Here is a 21,417-nt window from a genome sequence, read left to right on the forward strand (position 1 = left end):
AAAAATGGAAGAAATAAGGTGTTTGTGCTTGGTGAGATTTATTAAAATGTCACTGTCAATTTTGAGAAGAAAGGTTTTGTACTTAACATAAAAAATACCAGAATAGTTATTTACTCATCATAATCTTTTATCTAAAACTGATTTTCTTCAGAGTTAGTTTTGCTCTGTAGCCCAGTTCAAGAAGTTGTTAAGAGTAATTAAAGTTCCATAGAAACATGAGCCATATTCTAAATGTGGTTATAAAGTAGGGAGTCTGACTCAATAAAACCATGTCACGTGACTTTATAACCATATGATATTTTTTACTGAATAACATTAATTTAAAGTTGACATCAATAATATTAGAAAAGAATAAGGCAAATATACATATATAAAAGATGTGTAAGGTAGCATACATTGTAAAATCAAGATGAAAAAAAGTACTACACACAAACACAAATTCATTTCATCCTCACAGTAAAATTAGAAATAATAATAATTACCTGCCTCTTATTTCATAAGTGAGGAAATTGAGATACATGGAGATCAAGTAGTTTGTTCATGCTTACATAATAAGGAAGAGCTTGGATTCAAACCCTTTTAACTGGATTTCTTTTTTCTTTTTTTTTTTTTGCTATATATTTTGACTCTATTGATGGTACAGCATGGACTGGTGTTATAGCTCAGTGGTGGAATGCCTTTCCTGGCAACTGTAAGACCCTGCATTTTGATTGTAGAACACGTTTGGTGCATAGTAAACTTTCATGAGCTATAAAATAATCTATTATATTAATAGTGTTAAACTAATATTATTATTATACATTTTAGTTATATAGAGTATCCATGTGCCAGATAGCCTGGGTTTGACTCCCGTAGTACTCCTGTAGTACAACCTTAGGCAAATTTCTTGACTTCTCTGTATATTATATTCCTCTTGTCCTCTTGTCCTATTAAGATCAAGTGAAAGTACATTAAAGTGTTTTTTAACCATTTTTATTACATAGTAGGTACTTAATAAACATTGTTAATCAGTTTCTACCAGTTTTTTACTACTTAAATGTAGCACAGTGTTGCAGCAGTATCTTTGTGGTTTTTTTTTTAATATGTGTTTGTGTGTGTGTGTATGTATTTAGTTGTAGATGGACACAATACCTTTTATTTTATTTATTTTTATGTAGTGCTGAGAATTGAACCCAGTGCCTCACATATGCTAGGCAAGCACTCTACCACTCAGCCACAACCACAACCCTGTGTATGTGTTTTTGAGCATGTATTTGATTGCTTTTGTATATTTTTAAAGTGAAATTATTGAAAAATTGTACATACTTTTTATAAAGACTTTGTCATAGAATATAAGTTAGTACTCCAGAAAAGTTTATCTGCTATCAGGTATTTTATTCCAAGTCTTTCACACCTTGAATATTATTATAAAGTCTACCAGTACTGTTTTATTTGCATTTGTTTTCATGAAGAAATTATAAATTTTGAAGTGAAATTGAATGAACAAAAAGTTAGAATCTTTAAAAAAAAGTACTGTTAAGTATTAGAAGTTCCCTTCAGACTCATTATAATATGCCGAATTTGGGGGGGAATTTATTGTATCTTCTCCCAATTGAGCATTCTTTTAATTAAATCTCAGCCATTCTTAGAATTAATTTATAAAGGACTTCTTGTTATTTTTTTATTGGTTCTTATTATACACAAAATATATTAGTGTAATATATTTTGACACACTACACATATATGGAGTATAACTTCTCATTCTTCTAGTTGTACATGATATAGAATTACATTGGTCATGTAATATGTATGCACACAGGATAGTAATGTCCAATTCATTCTACTGTCTTTTCTATTCCCATTCCCCTCCCTTCCCTTCATTCCTCTTTGTCTAATTCAGTGTACTTTTATTCTTCCCTAACTGCATCCCCCCACACACACACCTTATTGTGAATTAGCATCCACATATCAGAGAAAACATTTTCATCCTTTAGTTTTTGGGGAATTGGCTTTTATCACTTAGCCTGATATTCTCAAATTCCATCCATTTACTGGCAGATGCCAGAATTTCATTCTTCATTAAGGCTGAGTAATATTCCCTTGTGTGTATGTACCACATTTTCTTTATCCATTCATCGGTTGAAGGACACCTCTGTTGGTTCCATAGTTTAGCTATTGTGAATTGAGCTGCTATAAATGTTGATATGGCTGTGTCATACATACATTGATGTGTATGCTGATTTTAAGTCCTTTGGGTATAAACCAAGCAGTAGGGTAACTGGGTCAAATGGTGGTCCCATTCCAAGTTTTCTGAGGAATTTCCATATTGCTTTCCAGTGTGCCTGCACCAATTTGTAGTCCCACCAGCAATGTAAGTGTACCTTTTCCCCCACATCCTTGCCAACATTTATTGTTGCTTATATTATTGATTATTATCATTCTGACTGGAGTGAGATGGAATCTCAGTATAGTTTGAATTTGTGTTTCTCTAATTGCTAGAGATGTTGAACATTTTTCATTTATTTTTTGACCATTTGTATTTCTTCTTCTGTGAAGTGTCTGTCCAGTTCCTTTGCCCATTTATTGATTGGGTTATTTGAGGATTTGGGGGGGGTTTGTTTTATTTTAATTTTATTTTTTTTAACAGTTGTAGATGGACAGCATGCCTTTATTTGTTTAGTTTTTTATGTGGTGCTGAGGACCGTACCCAGTGCCTCACACATGCTAGGCAAGTGCTCTGGCACTGAGCTACAGCCCCATTCATATGTTATCTGTTTTGGTGTTAAGTTTTTATATATCATGGAGATTAATGTTCTATCTTAGGCACAGGTGGCAAAGATTTTCTCCCATTCTTTTGTTTGATTTAGTTTTTAGTATTATACCAGGTCTTTTTCTACTTTTTATGGGCCACATTTATTTTTGCTACCCTATCATTTAAGTACATGTAGATGGGCAAGCCTAAAATTATGATTTGTAAGACTGGTGGGATACACACTGGACGTCTAATAATTTGTAATAGATCTTTCAGAAATAGGGATTAAGACCCCATTCTCCTTCTGTTCTGCCAAATCTGTTTTCCATAGAGCAGAAACACTTTAACTTTCTGGATCAGTTATAATGTGCCTAGTAGTATGTCAGATTACTTATATGCATTATTTTATTTCATTGTTGTCACCATTTAGGTGGTGAGCTACTTTCCTTGCTCTTTCCTTTCTTCTGATCGGCAGCTCTCAAAGTGCTTTACCTACCTGCTCACAGTTCAAAAGGCATTTTACCTAAACTCACAAAATAATGTGCAAGTTATCCTTGTGTTTCTGTCCCCTTCATCTCTCTCAGTATTAATTTCAAACACTTAATTTATTTTATAATCTACTAATCAGTTACCATTTAGTTTATAAAGCAGTACCTTAAAGTGGCAGGTTTTTTGTTTGTTTGTTTTGTTTTGTTTTTGTACTGGGGACTGAACCTAGGGATGTTTAGCTTAACCACTGAGCCACATCCCTAGCCTTTATTATTATTATTTTTAATAATAATAATAATAAAGACAGACAGGGTCTGGCTAAGTTGCTGAGGCTGGCTTTAAACTTGGATCCTCCTGTCTCACCCTTCTGAGCTGCTAGGATTACAAGCATGTGCCACCATGCAGGCTTAAAGTGGCAGTTCTTAAGCCATTGCAGTGTTCTTCAACATTTGGTTACCATTTCATTCTGGACACTATTCCCCAAAGACAATGATTTTCAGCTTCAGTTTCATAAAAACCAATGTACTTTCTTAGGCCAACCAAACATTACCTATTACAGAGCCAGAAATGCTGTATCTAGTTAGTGGTATGTGCATTTATTTTTAGAATTCTAGGAATGGTGGTTCTTCATGAACTCTAGTCACCTTCCAACATAAGGTACAGCATTTCCACAGATTATTCATAGTAGCTAAAATCTATGGCTATAGCTAAAAGTATAAGTCCGTTTCTACCATATCTCTGCTGTTCTTCAAATTCTTGAATTCCAGTGAAATTATCGTAGTTGAACAATGAGGTATAAATTTTTTTTTGGTCAATAATCGTCTCCTCAGTATACAGTTAAAGTACTTTAAACCAAACAGATATTGTTACTCCCTTCCACTTTCCCTTTTACTTCAGTTTTGAGTTGATATAATATTCAGATGCCTTGTTATATGACTAAGAATAGCATAATCTTGTGGTTGACTTTACTAATCTTCCAGTTCATATGTGGTAACTAATTATATAAGTCATTTTTAAGCTAAAAGCCCTCACCTGGAGTTGAATCTGCTTTAAGTGTTACTTATCTGGGAATTAGGGAAATAAAATAAAGTCAGGTAACCCCCAATAAAACCTTCTAGCCTATAATTCTTTTTAAGTTCCTATTCCCTAGGTTAAATAACTAAAGACTATTATTTGTTGCTTAATCATTTTCATTTTGACAATTTACATGTACAACCATGAGCTGTATATGAGTAATAAGGTATTTGTTTTTTGCACTACAGGGAATTGAATCCAGGAGCTCTCTATCATTGAGCTATGGCTCCCAGCCCTTTTCATTTTTAAGACAGGATCTCACTGAGACCTTGCACTTGAATTCCTGCTGAGCCTCCCTATAATCCCTGGGATTATAGCTACTTGCTGTTAAACGTTAAAATGTTGACTTGCACCACTACTTGTAATAAGGCATGTAGTGATGTTCTGTAAATAATTTACATTTAGTGATTTCTTTCCATGAATACTGTCGGAATTTTCCTATTAGCATAAAGTTACGAAAAAGTTACTGTATTTTGGTGGCCTCTATCAGGAATTTTAAAACTCTAACCTAGTTTTTAAAGTATTTGATGTACCTTGTGTTGGTTCTCAAAAGTGCAGGTATGATGCCAAAAAGGGAAACATTTAAACAAGAAGCAATTCAGTTTTCTATTTTAGCCTGTTGTCTCAATCAACATAGAGTATACTTCTTCTGATGATTCATTTATACTTTAATAAAAGCATATTTTTGATCAGTGTGCACATTATTAAAATGTTATATTATCCATTTACCCAAAAAGTTTTACAAGAATTGTTAAAGAAAAGATAAATGTTTTACAAGCCACATGTTGAGACTAAGATTAGAAAGACTGTAAGACATTGAGTAGAATAATAGACAAGATGTTCAGTGTTTTTACAGGATGTTTTTATATAGATGTAGAGAGAAAGAAATGAACACACCCAACAGAGAATGACACCATGAAACCAATGAAGTCATTTGTATGGGAACATTATATTAACATTACATAAACATTAAAAAATGTTAACTTATGCCTTTCTCTGTCCTTTATGTGACTGCATATTGATTATGTAATTGATCTGTATAAGTAGAATGTAGTGATAATTGGAAAGATAAGGTAAGTAAGTACATGAAAATTAAGAATGAAATAAGACAAGTTTCAAAGATGTCACAAAATAATATATAATTATCAGAAAATATTGGGTAATAAATGTTATGTTAGGAGTAGGTTAAGGTGGCTTTGGGGTAAATTTAAGGTTTCATGAAGTAGCAAGAATTGGCTGTGGATCCTGAAGAATTATAGGAGTTGGAAAGACAGAAGGATATGGACTTCCCAGGTAGTGAAAATGTCTTAAGGACGTTTATACAAATGGGAAAGTACAAAATAGATTGAGGATAATCTGATTAGATAAGCTGGGTTGGAGAGTATGGTTTATATAGGGGGTATTAAGAGACATAACTAGATAGGCAAGCTGAAGTCAGATAATGAAGTCAAATTTTAATATGTTTGTAGTGTAGAAAGAAATTATAGTGCTTGTCAAGGTTGGTTGGGTAAGCAAGTACCCCTCTCTGGCAATGCAATCCAGTGGTTAAGAAAGAGATTCTGGAGCCACATTGTTTTGAGTTGTAATTCTGGCTTCACTAGTTATTTTAAACTGTAAGTAAATTTCTTCATCAATCAAATGCAGAACACATAATAAATACTTTACAGGGTTGTTGTTAGGACTAAATAACTTAATATATGTAGAGTGAATGGTATGTGGATAATGACTTACTGTTGTATAGATAGAAAAAACAAAAGAAAAATTGTTTACATTAAGCATTAGTCTAGTATTAATATATTCAACATATTTCTACAAATAATTGTTTTTTTGTGTGTGTTGCAGTGTTTGGGAAATGGGAAGTAATGACAGCTGGCACCTGAACTGAGTACTTTTATAATAAACACCATTCCAGAACTTCAGGATGAATGGGGATATGCCCCATGTCCCCATAACTACTCTTGCGGGGATTGCTAGTCTAACAGACCGTAAGTTTGGTTAATTATCTAATTTAAGTTCTAGTGTGTGTTAACATTGATTTTTAGAGAAGTTGTTACAAAAATTATCTTTAATGTTATAAATAACAAAAATTAAGATTTTAGATTTTACTGACATAATTTTCTTTGACTTATTGGCACATCTGTGGAACTAGCAAAATTAGTGTGCCAAATAATTATAGATACAACCTTAATTTCTGTTTCCTTTTATGAACCCATTAAGAAATGGTAACGTGATGATAAAAGTTTTTATTCAGTAAAAGGATGAATGCAAAAGAGAAGATGATGCAAAACTTTTAAGAAATGCCCAAACTGAAGAAACACAGGTTTGCAAATAAGATTTAATGTGGACTTTTTTTTTTTTTAAGAGAGAGAGAGAGAATTTTTTTTTTTAAAGAGAGAAAGAGAGAATTTTTTAATATTTATTTTTTAGTTTTCGGCGGACACAACATCTTTGTTTGTATGTGGTGCTGAGGATCGAACCCGGGCCGCACGCTTGACAGGCGAGCGTGCTGCCGCTTGAGCCACATCCCCAGCCCTAATGTGGACTTTTTAAAAAATTTTAGAGAAACAGTAATCGAAACTGCCTTTCATGAAAGAAGATTTGATAGCCCTCCTCACCTAATTTCTTAAAGATGTTTATTTTGAATGTTGCATTGAAAAATCTCTTGGAGTTTGTCATAGATAACAGCAGCCTAGTTTACTCTGAACACTGGAACTTAAAGAACATTGTCAGTGTTTTTTTGAAACTTATTTAACGTTACACAGATTTTTAAAGGAATCATTCTTTCTTGTTGGCATCTCTCACTATTCTTTGCCCTTGTGGATTAGATGCAAAATCTACTACCCATAATGTTGGTCCCTATGTCATTCTATCTATTTAAATATAGGGGAAAAAGAAATGATAGAGGAAAGGGTAGAGAGTGAGAACATGGCATACTTTTCTTTGTATAGCATTATTCAAGATAAGGAGCTTTATAATAAAACTACAAGAAGTAACTTATCAAGAAATGTGATTTGGGGGCTGGGGTTGAGGCTCAGTGGTAGAGCACTCGCCTAACACATGCGAGGCCCTGGGTTCAATCCTCAGCACCATGTAAAAATAAATAAATAAAATAAAGGTATTGTGTCCAACTACAACTAAAAATAATATTAAAAAAAAGAAATGTGATTTGGTTTGAATGTAATAAAATAGGTGACAGACTACAACTGTGAGCTTAGGAAACTAGCATGACTAGTTTATAGCATCTGAATTAACAAGAAAGTAGCTGGTTGGACTAGCATAACTTTTGTAAACTGGCTGTAGTTTTTGTTATTACTTTGTTATTGATAAGGCATAAACTCTAACATGCAGGAGTACAAAACTAGATATACTAGCTGGAATTTCCTTTTGGTTTTTCTCTCCATCATTTCTGATGTACTTCATATTTTTAAATTTGTCTTCCCACTAAGCCCCTATTTATTAAGTAATAATTAGTTTTTTATATGTTTTTCTTAATTAAAAAACCTATTAAATTATCTTCTGGGATTGAGCAGTAAGATAATTATATTGTAGAGTTGTTTAGTTATTAAGCCAAAAACAAAGATATCTGACATTTTAGTTTTTTCAACCTTTAGTTTACACAAATGAACAGATTTCCTTTAGATGAAGAGGTATTAAATAACCGAATTTAAACTTTTATGAAACATTGATGTTGTTTTGTTATTAGAATATAGTGAAGAAGAAAGGTTAGAAATTTATAACTTAGATCAGAAATTCTTAGATATCCTTTTTCATCCAGAATGCTGTGCTATGAATATTCTCCTGCTAATGTAAGCTCTTTAATTTTGTATCATTGTTAAGTTTTAAAAAATATACTACATGTGTCTAATGAAGAGTCAGTTATTGTTATTTGGTTCTGATAAGTCATGTAATCAAGAATAAATAGAGTTGCTACCTTGTAAGTTGCCTTACCTTTTGGCTAATAATTTGTTAGGTTAATAAACTGTTAAGAAATGAACAGCAAGCATGAATATTAAGGACCTGAATTTCATTCTTAATAGTTTAATCTAAATGATGTTTTGAGGGCATTTCTGGGATTGATTTAGGTTTGTTTGGGGAAAGGAACAACACTTTAATATTTTGTCACATTGATGTTTATAACTTATTTCTAGTACCCAAATGTATGTAAACACTAAAGAGACTTATTCCAGTCATTCCATTTCTAATAATTCGATTTTATTCCAAATAGTCCTGAACCAGCTGCCTCTTCCATCTCCTTTACCTGCTACAACTACAAAGAGCCTTCTCTTTAATGCACGAATAGCAGAAGAGGTGAACTGCCTTTTGGCCTGTAGGGATGATAATTTGGTTTCACAGCTTGTCCATAGCCTCAATCAGGTATCAACAGATCACATGTAAGTACAATCCATTTTACAACTAAAACAAAGTAAAAAGTTTGGGTCTTACTAAGAGAATCTGTATTCCTTGTTTTCTGTATTATTTTTAAAAATTTTAGATGTATAGCTTATTTTTAAAATACATCAGTATTCATACACAGCCTTCTGTGTCAAGATATTAATGAGATTTAAACAGGCCATACTTACTTTGTAACAATAGTTTTAACCTCCCTGTAATTCTATGGAGATCTTTTCAACTCTTTTGAAATTAACTTGGGTTTCCATCAGCTATGCAGATATCATAAAACTATCTCATTTTTTCCTGTTATTGCTAAAGTATTTAAAAATTCACAGACACTACAGAATATGCTATTAGGTTTATTTGGAGTAAGCCTAATATGTCTTTCATGAGAAGTTTGATAAGAACTCAAGAGCTGTGTTAGATTTCCATCTCTGTGACCAGAATACCTGGGGAAATCGAGGAAGTAAAAAATTTTGGCTCACAGTTTCAGAGGTTTCTGTCCGTGATTATATGGCCTCATCGCTGTTCACCTCTCTCTGGTGAGGCAGAACGTTCAAGTCAGGGAGCATAAGACAAAACAGAACTGCTCACCCTCTGACAACCAGGAATCAGAAAGCAAAGAAGGGGCAGGCTGCCAGTGACCTACTTCCTCAAAGTAGGCTGCCTCCTATAGTTTCTGTCCCCCAGACCCCCACAATAGTCCATTCAATTATGAACCCATTATTGGTAAGGTCTGAGCCCTCGTGATCCAGTCATTTCCCAAAACCACACTTGAACATTGCTGCATTTGTGGCCCATCCTTCAATATTGAAGTCTTTGGGAAACCTTTTAGATCCAAACCATAACAAGAACTAACTCCATGAAAGGCTACAACAGAATTTGGGACTAATTTATTTTAAGATTTACTATAACGTCCAAACATGGGTATGTATTCTCATGCAGTAGATTTTTTTAAGGTAAAATTACCTTAAATTATATGTATTTACTTCTTTAAATGTATTTTTCTTAACTTCAGAAACAGTGTATGACTTACCATATCCTTAACACAAAAACGTATTAAACATTAAAATTTTCCATTCTTAGCCTTTCATGTCCTACTACACAATAGTACTCATATAATCTTCCATTCTTTCAAGATTCATTACTCAGAGGAATGAAGATAAAGCACATTATATTGCAGAGTTCTCTGTTATTTGGTACAATGCATATTTGGGGGCCATTTTTAAAGTGGATATCTCTAAGATGAAATATTTCCTAAATGTGAATATTCTGATAATCTGAGAAATGATTGGTTAAAAATCAGAAGTGATACTAATTAATATATTGTCATTCCAGAAATTTTACAATGTCTAAATATTTTAAAATTTTTTTATACCTGTACCTAATTATGGAACAGTTTTTAGCAAATATTTAAAGAGGAAGGGGAAATAGCACATATATCATTAGGATTTATTTTAGGAACTCCTTTAAGAAATTTATTGAGTCTTATTATTGGATGCCATCTTTATAGGTTTTTATTGTTGGATCCATTGAGTATAGAATAGTGATATATATAGAAAACATTGCCTATATTTTGTTTTACCATCACTTTCTAAGGTTGTCAGTTTAATTTGTTACTTGGAAGTTTATTGAAAATTGCTACTATATTTGACCATTTGTTTGGTCCCCACCCTGTACACACACCACAAGTTTATTTAAGAAGATAGTATAGATTACACAACCTTTCCATCTTATCTTAATGGTCATGGCAACTGTATTTCACTTGGGGATATTTCCCAGGAAGCCAGACTCATTCACATAAGAGAGAAAAAATATATCCCAAGCCCAAAAAATATATTCCAATCCTATCCTTTCATTATTTTAAGTAGTTTAGAGTATGCTCTGCTTATTTTCTTATTTTAAAACTAATGTGAATATTTTTAAGTAAGTTCATAGTTCTATAATATAATGTTTGGGACTTTTTTTCTCCTGTGCATAAAGTAAAATAGAAAAAGTTGTTGTTTTTAATAAGTCTGTTTCTTCCAGGGGTAGCCTCTTTGAAAATCCATGCTTTTGTACATTCTCAAATCATTTGTTTTTATCCAATAAATCTTTTGAAATAAATCAATGTTTATTTTTTCAATGCCAGAGAGTTGAAAGATAACCTTGGCAGTGATGATCCTGAAGGCGATATACCAGTCTTATTGCAGGCGGTCCTGGCAAGGAGTCCTAATGTTTTCAGGGAGAAAAGCATGCAGAACAGATATGTACAAAGTGGTGAGGTTCTTAATTATTTTATTTTATTTTTATGGGTCCTATATAGAATTTGTTTTACACATAATTAAATACAAATGCATTCTCTAATGAGCTGGCTTATTACCTAGGAATGCCTGTTTGAACCTTAAATCAAGCCAAGAATAAGGAGGAAACAAATTGATAATATTCTTGTGTTTTAATGGGTAACTAAATTAATTGTGAATTAGAGCTATAAGAGTATTTTGATAAGTGTTTGGGGATCTATTAGTTTATTCAGTGAGCTTTAGAAATTTATTTCAGATCATAGAGTTGACTTGAAAGAACTCTACATCAAATAATAAAAGTATTTGAAAAGTTTTTGAACATATTATATATATATATATGAATAATACCAAGTATTAGTTTTATTACTGATTGTGATTATATTCATCTAGTAATTGATTTAATATCCCTGGTGCTTTAACAATAGAAAATGGTTTACAGTAAATATTATTAAAGAAAGATGTATTTATAATAAGTATTACTAACATTATAAAAATATCCAATACACATACATATATATTTATCTATTTTATTTATTTTTGGCATGAAGGATTGAACCCAAGGGCACTTAAGCACTGAACCTTATTCTGAGGCTTTTTTTTTTTTTTTTTTTTTTTTTTTTTTTTGAGACAGAGTCTTGCTAAGTTGCTCAGAGCTTTTCTAAGTTGTTGAGGCTGGCTTCTAACCTGTGATCCTTCTGCCCCAGCCTCCTGAACTGCTGGGATTATGGGCACATGCTACCACGTGTAGCACAGATAAAACATTTATTTACTTGGATAATACCTTTAGATTAGAGACGTTGTGTTCTAGAGCTTATTGAATTTGGCAAGTCCAGGTGCTTTCTTGGCTCTCAAGACTAAAGTAGTCAGGGAGGGAATACTTTACACAATTCTGTAAGGTCCAACCTACTTAATGACTAGTTGTATTCATTAATATTGTCACATTTAGTCTTGTTTACTTGTTTACTTGTAGCATCTTTATAAAACTTCTCATTTTATTTTCTAGTTTTATGTGTGTGTTTTCATAGTATTGCTTGTTTATTTTATGTATTTGGATGTGAGTTATATTTTTAAAGCAATTGCATAGATTCCATCTATTCCCTAGAATGCAACCATGGAAATAACTCTGCCCAACTTACCTTTCAGCAACTTGGGAACAGTTGTATAGACAAGGACTTACACTAATAAGCTAGATTACAGTAGTAGTGCTTTCTAGAGGAATAGTCACACTGAAAGATAAGATAGGGATAATTGGTTGGAAGAAAGTTTAATAAGAGTATTAAGTCTTAGAGAATATCAGTAAATATAATATTGGCTAAAGAAAGTTATCCAAACTGTTAATACTACATTTTTATAATCTATATGTTTGAATATTTAATTTGGATAGTAAATCACTCTTAAGAAGTTTTAGGTCATTCACTTTTCAGTCATATTCTTTGTGTTTTATGCTATATACGCTTGCTTTTTTAGTCCAAAATGTTGTTTTATTTCTACATGTCCTAGTTTTTAAAAACACAAACTATCATTTAAAAATTAACTGATTAGGGCTGGAGTTGTGGCTCAGTGGTAGAGCACTTGCCTAGTACGTGTGAGGCCCTGGGATCAATTCTCAGCACCACATTATAAATAAATAAAATAAAGGTCTATTGACAACTAAAACAATATATTAAAAGAAAAAAATTTTTAAACTAACTGATTAATTTTTAAATTAATTGTGATTTTTTAAGGCATTTTCCTGGTAATGGGATTTAAAATTTTAAAAGGTTATTTTTTGATTGCTAAATGTCAGTATGAGTCACATGTGGAAAAAACTTAATAATATACAAGTCACTTCAATCATAGGTATTTGGAACTTGAGCTAATCTGAAAGGACTATTCAAATTTTATTTATCCCTTGTATTTAGAAAACCATTGCTTTCAAACTAGTAATTTCAGCTTGTAAAAATTATAACACCTATTTCATACTATTGCACTACCTCTTTTTTAAAAAAAATCCATCAACAATAGTTATAGTAATTGAATTATTAAACTATGAAACAAAACAATTTTGTGCTGAATTTGAGTAAATAGAAAGAAAGAAGCCTTTCTTTTTGGAAAGAAAGTTCAGGAATTTAAATTTTTACTACATACATAAAAAAATGCACTATTAGTGGTAGACACTGAGGTAATTTTTGAATCCTGCTATCATTCAGTCATTGACTTGAGCACAGTAGTCTCTTCTGTAGTATTCCTAGAAAATGAACATGTAATTTGTTTGAATATTTTAATGAAATTCCCTTTTCATGTCAATGGCAAGAAATGAAGTTTAGGAATATAATGCTTACAGCTTCCAAACAGAGATTGGCTATAAAAATCATTTTTAAAAATCAGAGATAATAATAGATTCTGTCTTCTATTTTAAAATATCTAAATAACTGAATTTTTGTTTCTCCTACATAACAAAATGCCATTTGTGTAACAATTGAGAAACAATGTCTAGTGTGAAATAAATATAAGAATTTGAAAACAATCCTCATGCTTTTTGGTTACATATATTCTTTTCATCCTTAAGTAAGAAGGAGTCATTTTGGAAGAGGGAAAAAGTATATTCTGTTTTGCTTCAGAAAGCATTTGGATGCAGATTATAAGAACTGGACTTTGGGCTCATAATTAAAGTAATATTTTAAACCTAGGATTGAACCAAAATGAAGCAAATAGCTTTGTGAGGTTAGGTTCCAAAGAAAGGAAGATGTGTATGATAAACTATTCCCATACAATAAAAAAGCTACCCAAAGTCTAGTAATTGTGTAATGTTTGATTAGAGGTTAGATAATGTGATTTCTAAAATTTCTTTTCATTTCTAAAGCTAAATGATAAAACCTTAAATAAGTAAAATTTAAAAATAATAATAATCAGGACTATGAATGTAGCTCAGTGGTACAGCATTTGCCTAGTATACACAAGGCCCTGGGTTTGACCTCAAAATTAATTGGGTTTTGCACCTCAAAGTTAATCATCATCATCATCAACATCATCTCTGTTTCTAGTCTTAAATTACTTTTATAAAAACGATTTTGTAAATTGGTTCTACTTGAAATTTAAAGTCTTACAGGGTCTATATTTTGAACTTGAAAATGAAAAATATGTCAAAAAAAAGAACTTTTGAATGAGAAAGGATGACATTTAAGGAATATTTTACTATTAGAAGAAAATAATATTTAATTTTTTTATGTATTGCATAGGAATGATGATGTCTCAGTATAAACTTTCTCAGAATTCCATGCACAGTAGTCCTGCATCTTCCAATTATCAACAAACCACTATCTCACATAGCCCCTCCAGGTAATATATTTGTGTATGTGTAATTTATTAAGTATTATTTTCTGTGGTAAATATGTTTGTGAATATATAGTATACACATTAAATTAATGAAATACTTAGTCTCATGAATGTGTGCCTTAAAATGTTGTATGCATATTCTAATATAATATGTATGTATATTCTAATATAATAATTGAAGTAGTTCCCATCTTAGTATTTGAATTTCACATAGACAAAAAAAAAAAAAATGTTTTAGATTAACAGCTAATGTGTTTGGGCTGTTGATAGAACTCAGTGGTAGGACATTTGCCAAGCATGCAGGAAGCACTGAGTTTGATCTCCAGCACCTCAAACAAAACAAAACAAAACCACAAACAAATAAAAAATGACGAATTTGAGATAAATAAGAAATTTGTAGAGTAGATTTTATTTTAAGGATCATAGCTTTGTATCTCTTAATCAAATTGGTACTTTTATGTTGGTTAGCTGAATTACCTCAGTATTTAACTGCTTAGTTGAACCCATATTATGAATTGTGAATGATTTTTGTGTTTTCAACTTTGCAGTTTTCTTTTTGTTTGCATAGACTTTATTATATATAAATTAGTTAAGAGAATTTTATGACAGTGAAATTTCAAGGGATAGCATGTTTCTTTTCCTGATATTTTTTCTTTGGGGTTTGGGTTATAGCCGGTTTGTGCCACCACAGACAAGCTCTGGGAACAGATTTATGCCACAACAAAATAGCCCAGTGCCTAGTCCATATGCCCCACAAAGTCCTGCAGGATACATGCCATATTCTCATCCTTCAAGTTACACAACACATCCACAGATGCAACAAGGTAAGAAAGTTATTTGTTACTTTATTGGGAATACCTAAATACCTATAGTGCCAAGAAAGTTTATTTTCTTTGTTTTATAATTTTTAAAACAAACTGAAATATTATGTTTAATTGTCAACCTTTATTATTATATGTCTTAAATCATTTAAAAATGTTACATTTATCAATTGGGAAATTGTCATTTAGGGTCTTTCGATCAGGATATTACATAATTATATTTAGTTATGAAATTAAGATCTGTTCTGTTACTTGGACTTTCTTTTTATAATAGCACCAAGCCAAAGAGCAATTAGGATTTAATTGGTAAAGTATATACTGTGAATAACTTTATGTAAGTATTTATCCTATCATAGAGAAAATAAATGATTTTAAGTGCAAAATTTTCTGGTATTAGATTATCAATTCTCAATTTATTGCTAGCTCTCAATATTGTAATATTGATATTATAATGTTCTATTGCTTTCAGTTGCATTTCATGGCTGCTAAATAGTTTATTAGTATAAATGTTTTTTACTTTTTTTGAAAGATCCTTAAAAATCAGAAAAAATTTTTGTACTGAATAGCAAGTTTTAAACATTTGCTGTCATTCATTACTTCCTGTATGTGTGTTCTTATTTTTTATTATACCCAGAGTCAAAATGTACTTCATTGTTAAACTTTTTAACTTATAAACTTTTAAGCTGAATTATCAAAACAGACAGCTTCCAGTTTTCTAAACATGTGATTTACCTTCCCATTTCCCAAAACTAGATAATTAAATATTAGGTTGAGCCTGTTTTATATACTAACTCAAGGAGAAACAGGAAGACATATCACGTTTGGAATATATACAGTTATTGAATTTAGATTGAGTGATAAACAATATGTGTATGTATTATATATGTAGATTCTTAATATTTATAAAATATTGGCACACAAAGTGTGAGGAATTTTTTTTTTTTTTTTAAAGAGAGAGAGAGAGAGAATATTTATTTTTTTTAGTTTTCTGCGGACATAACATCTTTGTTTGTATGTGGTGCTGAGGATTGAACCCGGGCCGCACGCATGCCAGGCGAGCGCGCTACCGCTTGAGCCACATCCCCAGCCTGAGGAACATTTTTAATATAATTAATCAGAAAACAGATGACAAAAGATCACATTTGTTCTCTTGTAAATGACCATATACACATCAGTATGTGTAGGAAAGAACATCAGTTTTTACTCTTAAGTTCTATTAATGTTTTTTAGCAAAATAAATTTAGCTTCTTAAAAAGAAACCCAAAAAAATATATGTAGTTGAAGGCCCTGTTCAGTAATGAGTCATTTCTTGAAATTTTCAAATCCTTGAGGAATTTAAAATGTTTCTTAGAGATTGATCCCACCCAGATATTAAAGTTATTGTAAATTAAAAAAAAATAATCTGGAAAGAAATGTGTAAGTCAGTAGAACAAAAGAATTTTTAAAATAGAGCAATTTAGCTTATGAAAAAGATAACATTTAAAACATTTTTTCAACTTTATAAAAAATTTAAGAATGAAGGAAGAGTTTAATCGGGCACAATGAATCCCTTCACCAGTGAGCATCATGACACTTTGTCCTTAAATATATCTGTCAAGAGATTTTCCTAAAAAAAAAAGTACAAGAATTTACCATTGAAAAAAAAATTTTAAGAACAGTTCTATAGAATCATCTAATATCTAGGCTACATTCGTTTTAATATATATATATGTTAAAAGACATTTAGAACAATTGGTGAAAATATATATATATGTTAAAGACATTTGGAACAATATATACATATATAAAGGAAGACTAGTGTATATACATATATATGCTTTTTTTCCTTCTCAAAATATAATGTAATTTCTCACACATCATATTTGTTTTTTTCATCTGTTTTGGCTCTTGGAATTGGCTCTTGGAATCTAAAACAGTTCTACATTATTTTTCCCATCTAATAATTTTTTTTTATTGAAGAGACTATACCTCTATTTTTGGAGAATATGTTGTATACTAGACTTCATAGTTGGCTTAATTAATTTAGTGATATACCCCCCTATATTTTTTTTTTATCAATGGGATGTTAGCTTTAAAGGTTGTATTCATTTTCAAGTACATATTTTTAGCAAGATTATTACATAGGTAATGTGTACTTTATGTTGCATCACATGAGAAAGCATATAATGCCCACTGGTCCAATTAGTTAGAGTGACATTTAGGTAGAGATCATCTGATCACAATACATATTTTTTCTTTTGCAATTTCTAAGTAATGTGTGGGCTGATATTTTACAATTATAAAAATATCCTATTTCGTATTAATTTTTAACCTAAAGGGTTTAGAATCCAGTGATTCTCATTTCATCAGTTTTTATACTAGTCATTAGAAAATGATGAGATTTTTAATTCTGAAATTCTAAAGATGACATATTTAAATCAGAAGAATGGATTATTTAATAAACAATGTTGGTGAATGTCTAGGTATTTTGAAATGTTAGTTGGATTCCTGAATTATTTCAAACAAAATTATTCTATAATTATAAGTATGAACTTTTAAATATAATTAACACTTTCAATGAAAACAAGATTTTTAGGAATAAATTTGATAAGAGATGTAATAGACCTTTGTGGAGAAAATTATAAAACTCGTGAAATCATGAAATAAAGGAAGACTTAGAAAATGGAGAGCTATAACATCTTTATGGATGGAAAGACTCATTAGTAGGATAAAGATTATTGTTTTCCCCAAATCTGTAAATTCAATACAGTATTACTAAAAATACCAGTTATTGTGAAACTTAACCTACTTCCAAAAATTCATATAAAAGAATGAAAGTTCAAGAGTAGGATAATATTGGGTTGGGGCTGTAGCTTGGTGGCATAGCACTTGCTGAGCATATGTGAGGCACTAGGTTCAATTCTCAGCACCATATAAAAATAAATTTAAAAAACTGTATTGTGTCCATCTACAACTAAAAAGAATAGAACAATATTTTTAAAAGACAAGTCATATAAGCTAACAGGAATCAAGATTTATTAAAATATTAGTACATGTATGGGAAGAAAAACATTGTTACTTTTGTTGAACATGATGAAGCATCTAGGAATATACCCATATCAAATAAAAATGTTATACATATGGTATTATATTTTAACAGGGGAAAGAATTATTTTTTAATTAATGGTATGCAATAATTAGATACTCATAGAAAAAAGTAAAACTGGATCACTATTATAAATTATACATGGATTAAAGATCTTCATGTGAAATTATCAAACTTTTACAAGAAAATGTAGGAGACTGCCCTTTTATAACTGTGTTAAGGAGAGACCTGAATGGCCAATATACATGAAAAGATGCTTAGATTCTCTAGTAATCAAGAAAATACACATTACAGTGACCATCATGATGACAAAAATTATTGGCAGATAGTCAGAATTATCATATAATACTGATGAATATAAGTAGCTACTTGGTAATATTTAGTAAGATTTTAATATGGGTATATGCAGTCATTTTACTTGAATTGATGCCCAGAGTTCATATTATTTGTAAAAAGATCCATGTATAAGATTATACATTGCAACATTGTTAATGAGAGCCAAAAATTGAAAGCAATCTTCATGTCCCAATATAACAATTAATAAATTGTGTACATTATACAGAATATATGTAATTATTTATTTAACACAAATGAAATACAACTACATATTTAAAAAATGGGTATGCTTCAATATAATGAGTTCAAAGGCAAGTTATAGAAAGATATATAAATGTGCCATTTACAATGTTGTAACCCCCAAAATGCCATGTATTATTTAGGAATATATTCATTTTCAATAAAAGTGTAAATATATGCGTAGGTAGAGTGAACTCTTACATCAAAATAGTAGTTACTTCTAGGAAATATGGGGAAGGGAATAGAGGAAAGGAATATACAAATACAGAGATACAACCATATCTGTAATATTTTACTTTTCAAAAATAGATTTGAATGATATCTGACACAGTTTGATCAAATTGAGAATCAATATGAGTGTTCATTTTATATTATTCTCTATAAGTTCTGCATGCTTAAAATTTTTCTTGTGAACAGTTGTTCTCTAAGAATTTTAAAAGTTTATTTTTATAAACCTGTTTTTATTCTTATTCTAGCATCAGTATCAAGTCCCATTGTTGCAGGTGGTTTGAGAAACATACATGATAATAAAGTGTCTGGTCCGTTATCTGGCAATTCAGCTAATCATCATGCTGATAATCCTAGACATGGCTCAAGTGACGACTACCTACACATGGTGCACAGGCTAAGTAGTGACGTATGTAATATGTTAGTTATCATTAAGGTAATAAAATAATTCTAGTGTTTGTCACATAACCTAGCATTTTTACTCCACAATTTAAAGGACACCAACTGTCCATAATTCTTGTGTATCAAGAATTATGCTAGGCACTGAAAGTCTGTTAACATGGTTCCTGTACCCAGAGTTCCAGTCTAGACCAGTGTTAACTTTCTATTTTAATTTAATACTGCTTACACCAAAATAGTGTCTTTAAATAATGACCCTTTATTTATTAGTACCTGGCTCCTCTTCTCAGTACAAAGTGTTTTTTTTTTTCCCTCCCTGAAATTTAATGTTGCCTTGGTGTTATTAAAATACTTGATACATTAAAAATTTGCTTTATTGTGGATTTGGCTATATTTTCATGTAAGCTACATATATTACATATATTTAAGGATAACAGATAACAATGGATTCTGCCCTGAAGACATGTGTAGCCTTGTAGACTGTTCCTAGCTTTTTTTGTAGAAAATGGCAAACCAAAATGGAGCATATGAGTAATACCAGTTTTCTTATTTATTGCCATGCTTAGACTATTGATTTTTTGGATACAATTTCAGTTCTTTAAAGATATATCAGGAAGAAAACAGGGAAGTGCAGAAGAACTATGCTATTAAATTCCAGCACTTTACCTGTCATTAATTTATGTCTTTTACTGGTTTTCTAAGATATCTATAAAACCTCTCCTAGCATGCAAAATACAAATTTTGTACTCTGGTCATAGGATGGAGATTCTTCAACAATGAGAAATGCTGCACCTTTTCCTTTGAGGTCTCCACAGCCAGTATGCTCCCCTGCTGGAAGCGATGGAACCCCTAAAGGTATTATTTGAATTAAAAACTTCCTTCAGCATATTTAAACTCAAGTAAATAACTAAAACCTTTTTAAAAAGATACCAGATGTTACTATCTTGTTTTTAGCTGAAGAAGAAGAAGTAGTAAACCTGCCTTTAAGCAAGGTCTCGATCAGGGGATTTAAATTTGTCTCTATTTTTTTTATTTATTCATCAATCATATTCTTTAATCCCAGTTAACCTTTTGATACTGTTTTCAGGTATATCCACTATTGTTCTCAATAACAAATCCAGGGATCTTTTCATACCACAGCTTTTTTATTTTTTTAACATATATTTTTTTAAGTTGTTGATAGACCTTTATTTAATTATTTTATTATATGCGGTGCTGAGAATGGAACCCAGTGCCTTATGCATGTCAGGCAAATGTGCTATCGCTGAGCCATAGCCACAGCCACAGCCCTCAAACCACAACTTCTTAATTTCTCTTAAATATTTGAAATGTTTGATCAGTCGTCATCACTTTCAACTCTAAAAAAGCCTATTTCATACTAAGCTCACCTGCTTTTCTCCTAGTCTTTTCATTGATGTTTTTTCTCTTCCCTTTTCTTCTTTCTATTCTCCTCCTCGTTTTTCTTTTTTCTTTTTAAGTCTTTTCCCTACTCTCATTTCTCAAAATTTCTGGCATTGTACTTTTTATTTAACTACCATTGTGGTTTTTTTCTTGGCTCTTTTACTCAGGTGGTGTTGTTTTGTACTGGGGAGTAAACCCAGGTATACATTACCACTGAGCCACACCCCCAACCCTATTTGTTTATTTTTTTAAAATTTTACCTTTTTAGTTGTAGATGGGCATAATACCTTTATTTTATTTATTTATTTTTAAACTTTTGGGGGTTGTATATGGACTCTCAATGCTTTTTTTGTTTTTATGTGGTGCTAGGATGGAACCCAGTGCCTCACACTTGTGAGGCAAGTGCTCTACCACTGAGCTACAACTCCAGCCCTATTTTATTTATTTTTATGTGGTACTGAGGATCGAACCCCATGCCTCACATGCATGGCAAACCTGCACCAGTGAACTACAACCCTAGCCCCTTTATTTTTTATTTTGAAACAGAGTCTTACTAAGTTGCTGAAGCTAGCCTCAAATTTGTGATCATCCTGCATCATTCTCCCCTGTTGCTAGTATTACAGG

General features: G+C 31.3%; 1 protein-coding gene across 3 annotated transcripts in view; it reads left to right on the forward strand.

Moving 5' to 3' along the window:
• Nipbl (NIPBL cohesin loading factor) overlaps window positions 1-21,417 on the forward strand; it is a 176,263-nt gene that overhangs the window by 68,883 nt on the left and 85,963 nt on the right. For all 3 annotated transcript variants that reach the window (XM_027936196.3, XM_071612669.1, XM_071612670.1), the window contains exons 2-8: window positions 6,137-6,279; window positions 8,520-8,685; window positions 10,818-10,945; window positions 14,187-14,286; window positions 14,956-15,107; window positions 19,242-19,402; window positions 20,151-20,247. In XM_027936196.3, coding sequence (XP_027791997.1) covers window positions 6,216-6,279; window positions 8,520-8,685; window positions 10,818-10,945; window positions 14,187-14,286; window positions 14,956-15,107; window positions 19,242-19,402; window positions 20,151-20,247 — 868 coding nt within the window. In that variant the 5' untranslated portion in view covers window positions 6,137-6,215. The remainder of the gene's footprint in view (window positions 1-6,136; window positions 6,280-8,519; window positions 8,686-10,817; window positions 10,946-14,186; window positions 14,287-14,955; window positions 15,108-19,241; window positions 19,403-20,150; window positions 20,248-21,417) is intronic.

This window comes from Marmota flaviventris, chromosome 5 (genome assembly GCF_047511675.1).
Source record: "Marmota flaviventris isolate mMarFla1 chromosome 5, mMarFla1.hap1, whole genome shotgun sequence".
Lineage (NCBI taxonomy): Eukaryota > Metazoa > Chordata > Mammalia > Rodentia > Sciuridae > Marmota > Marmota flaviventris.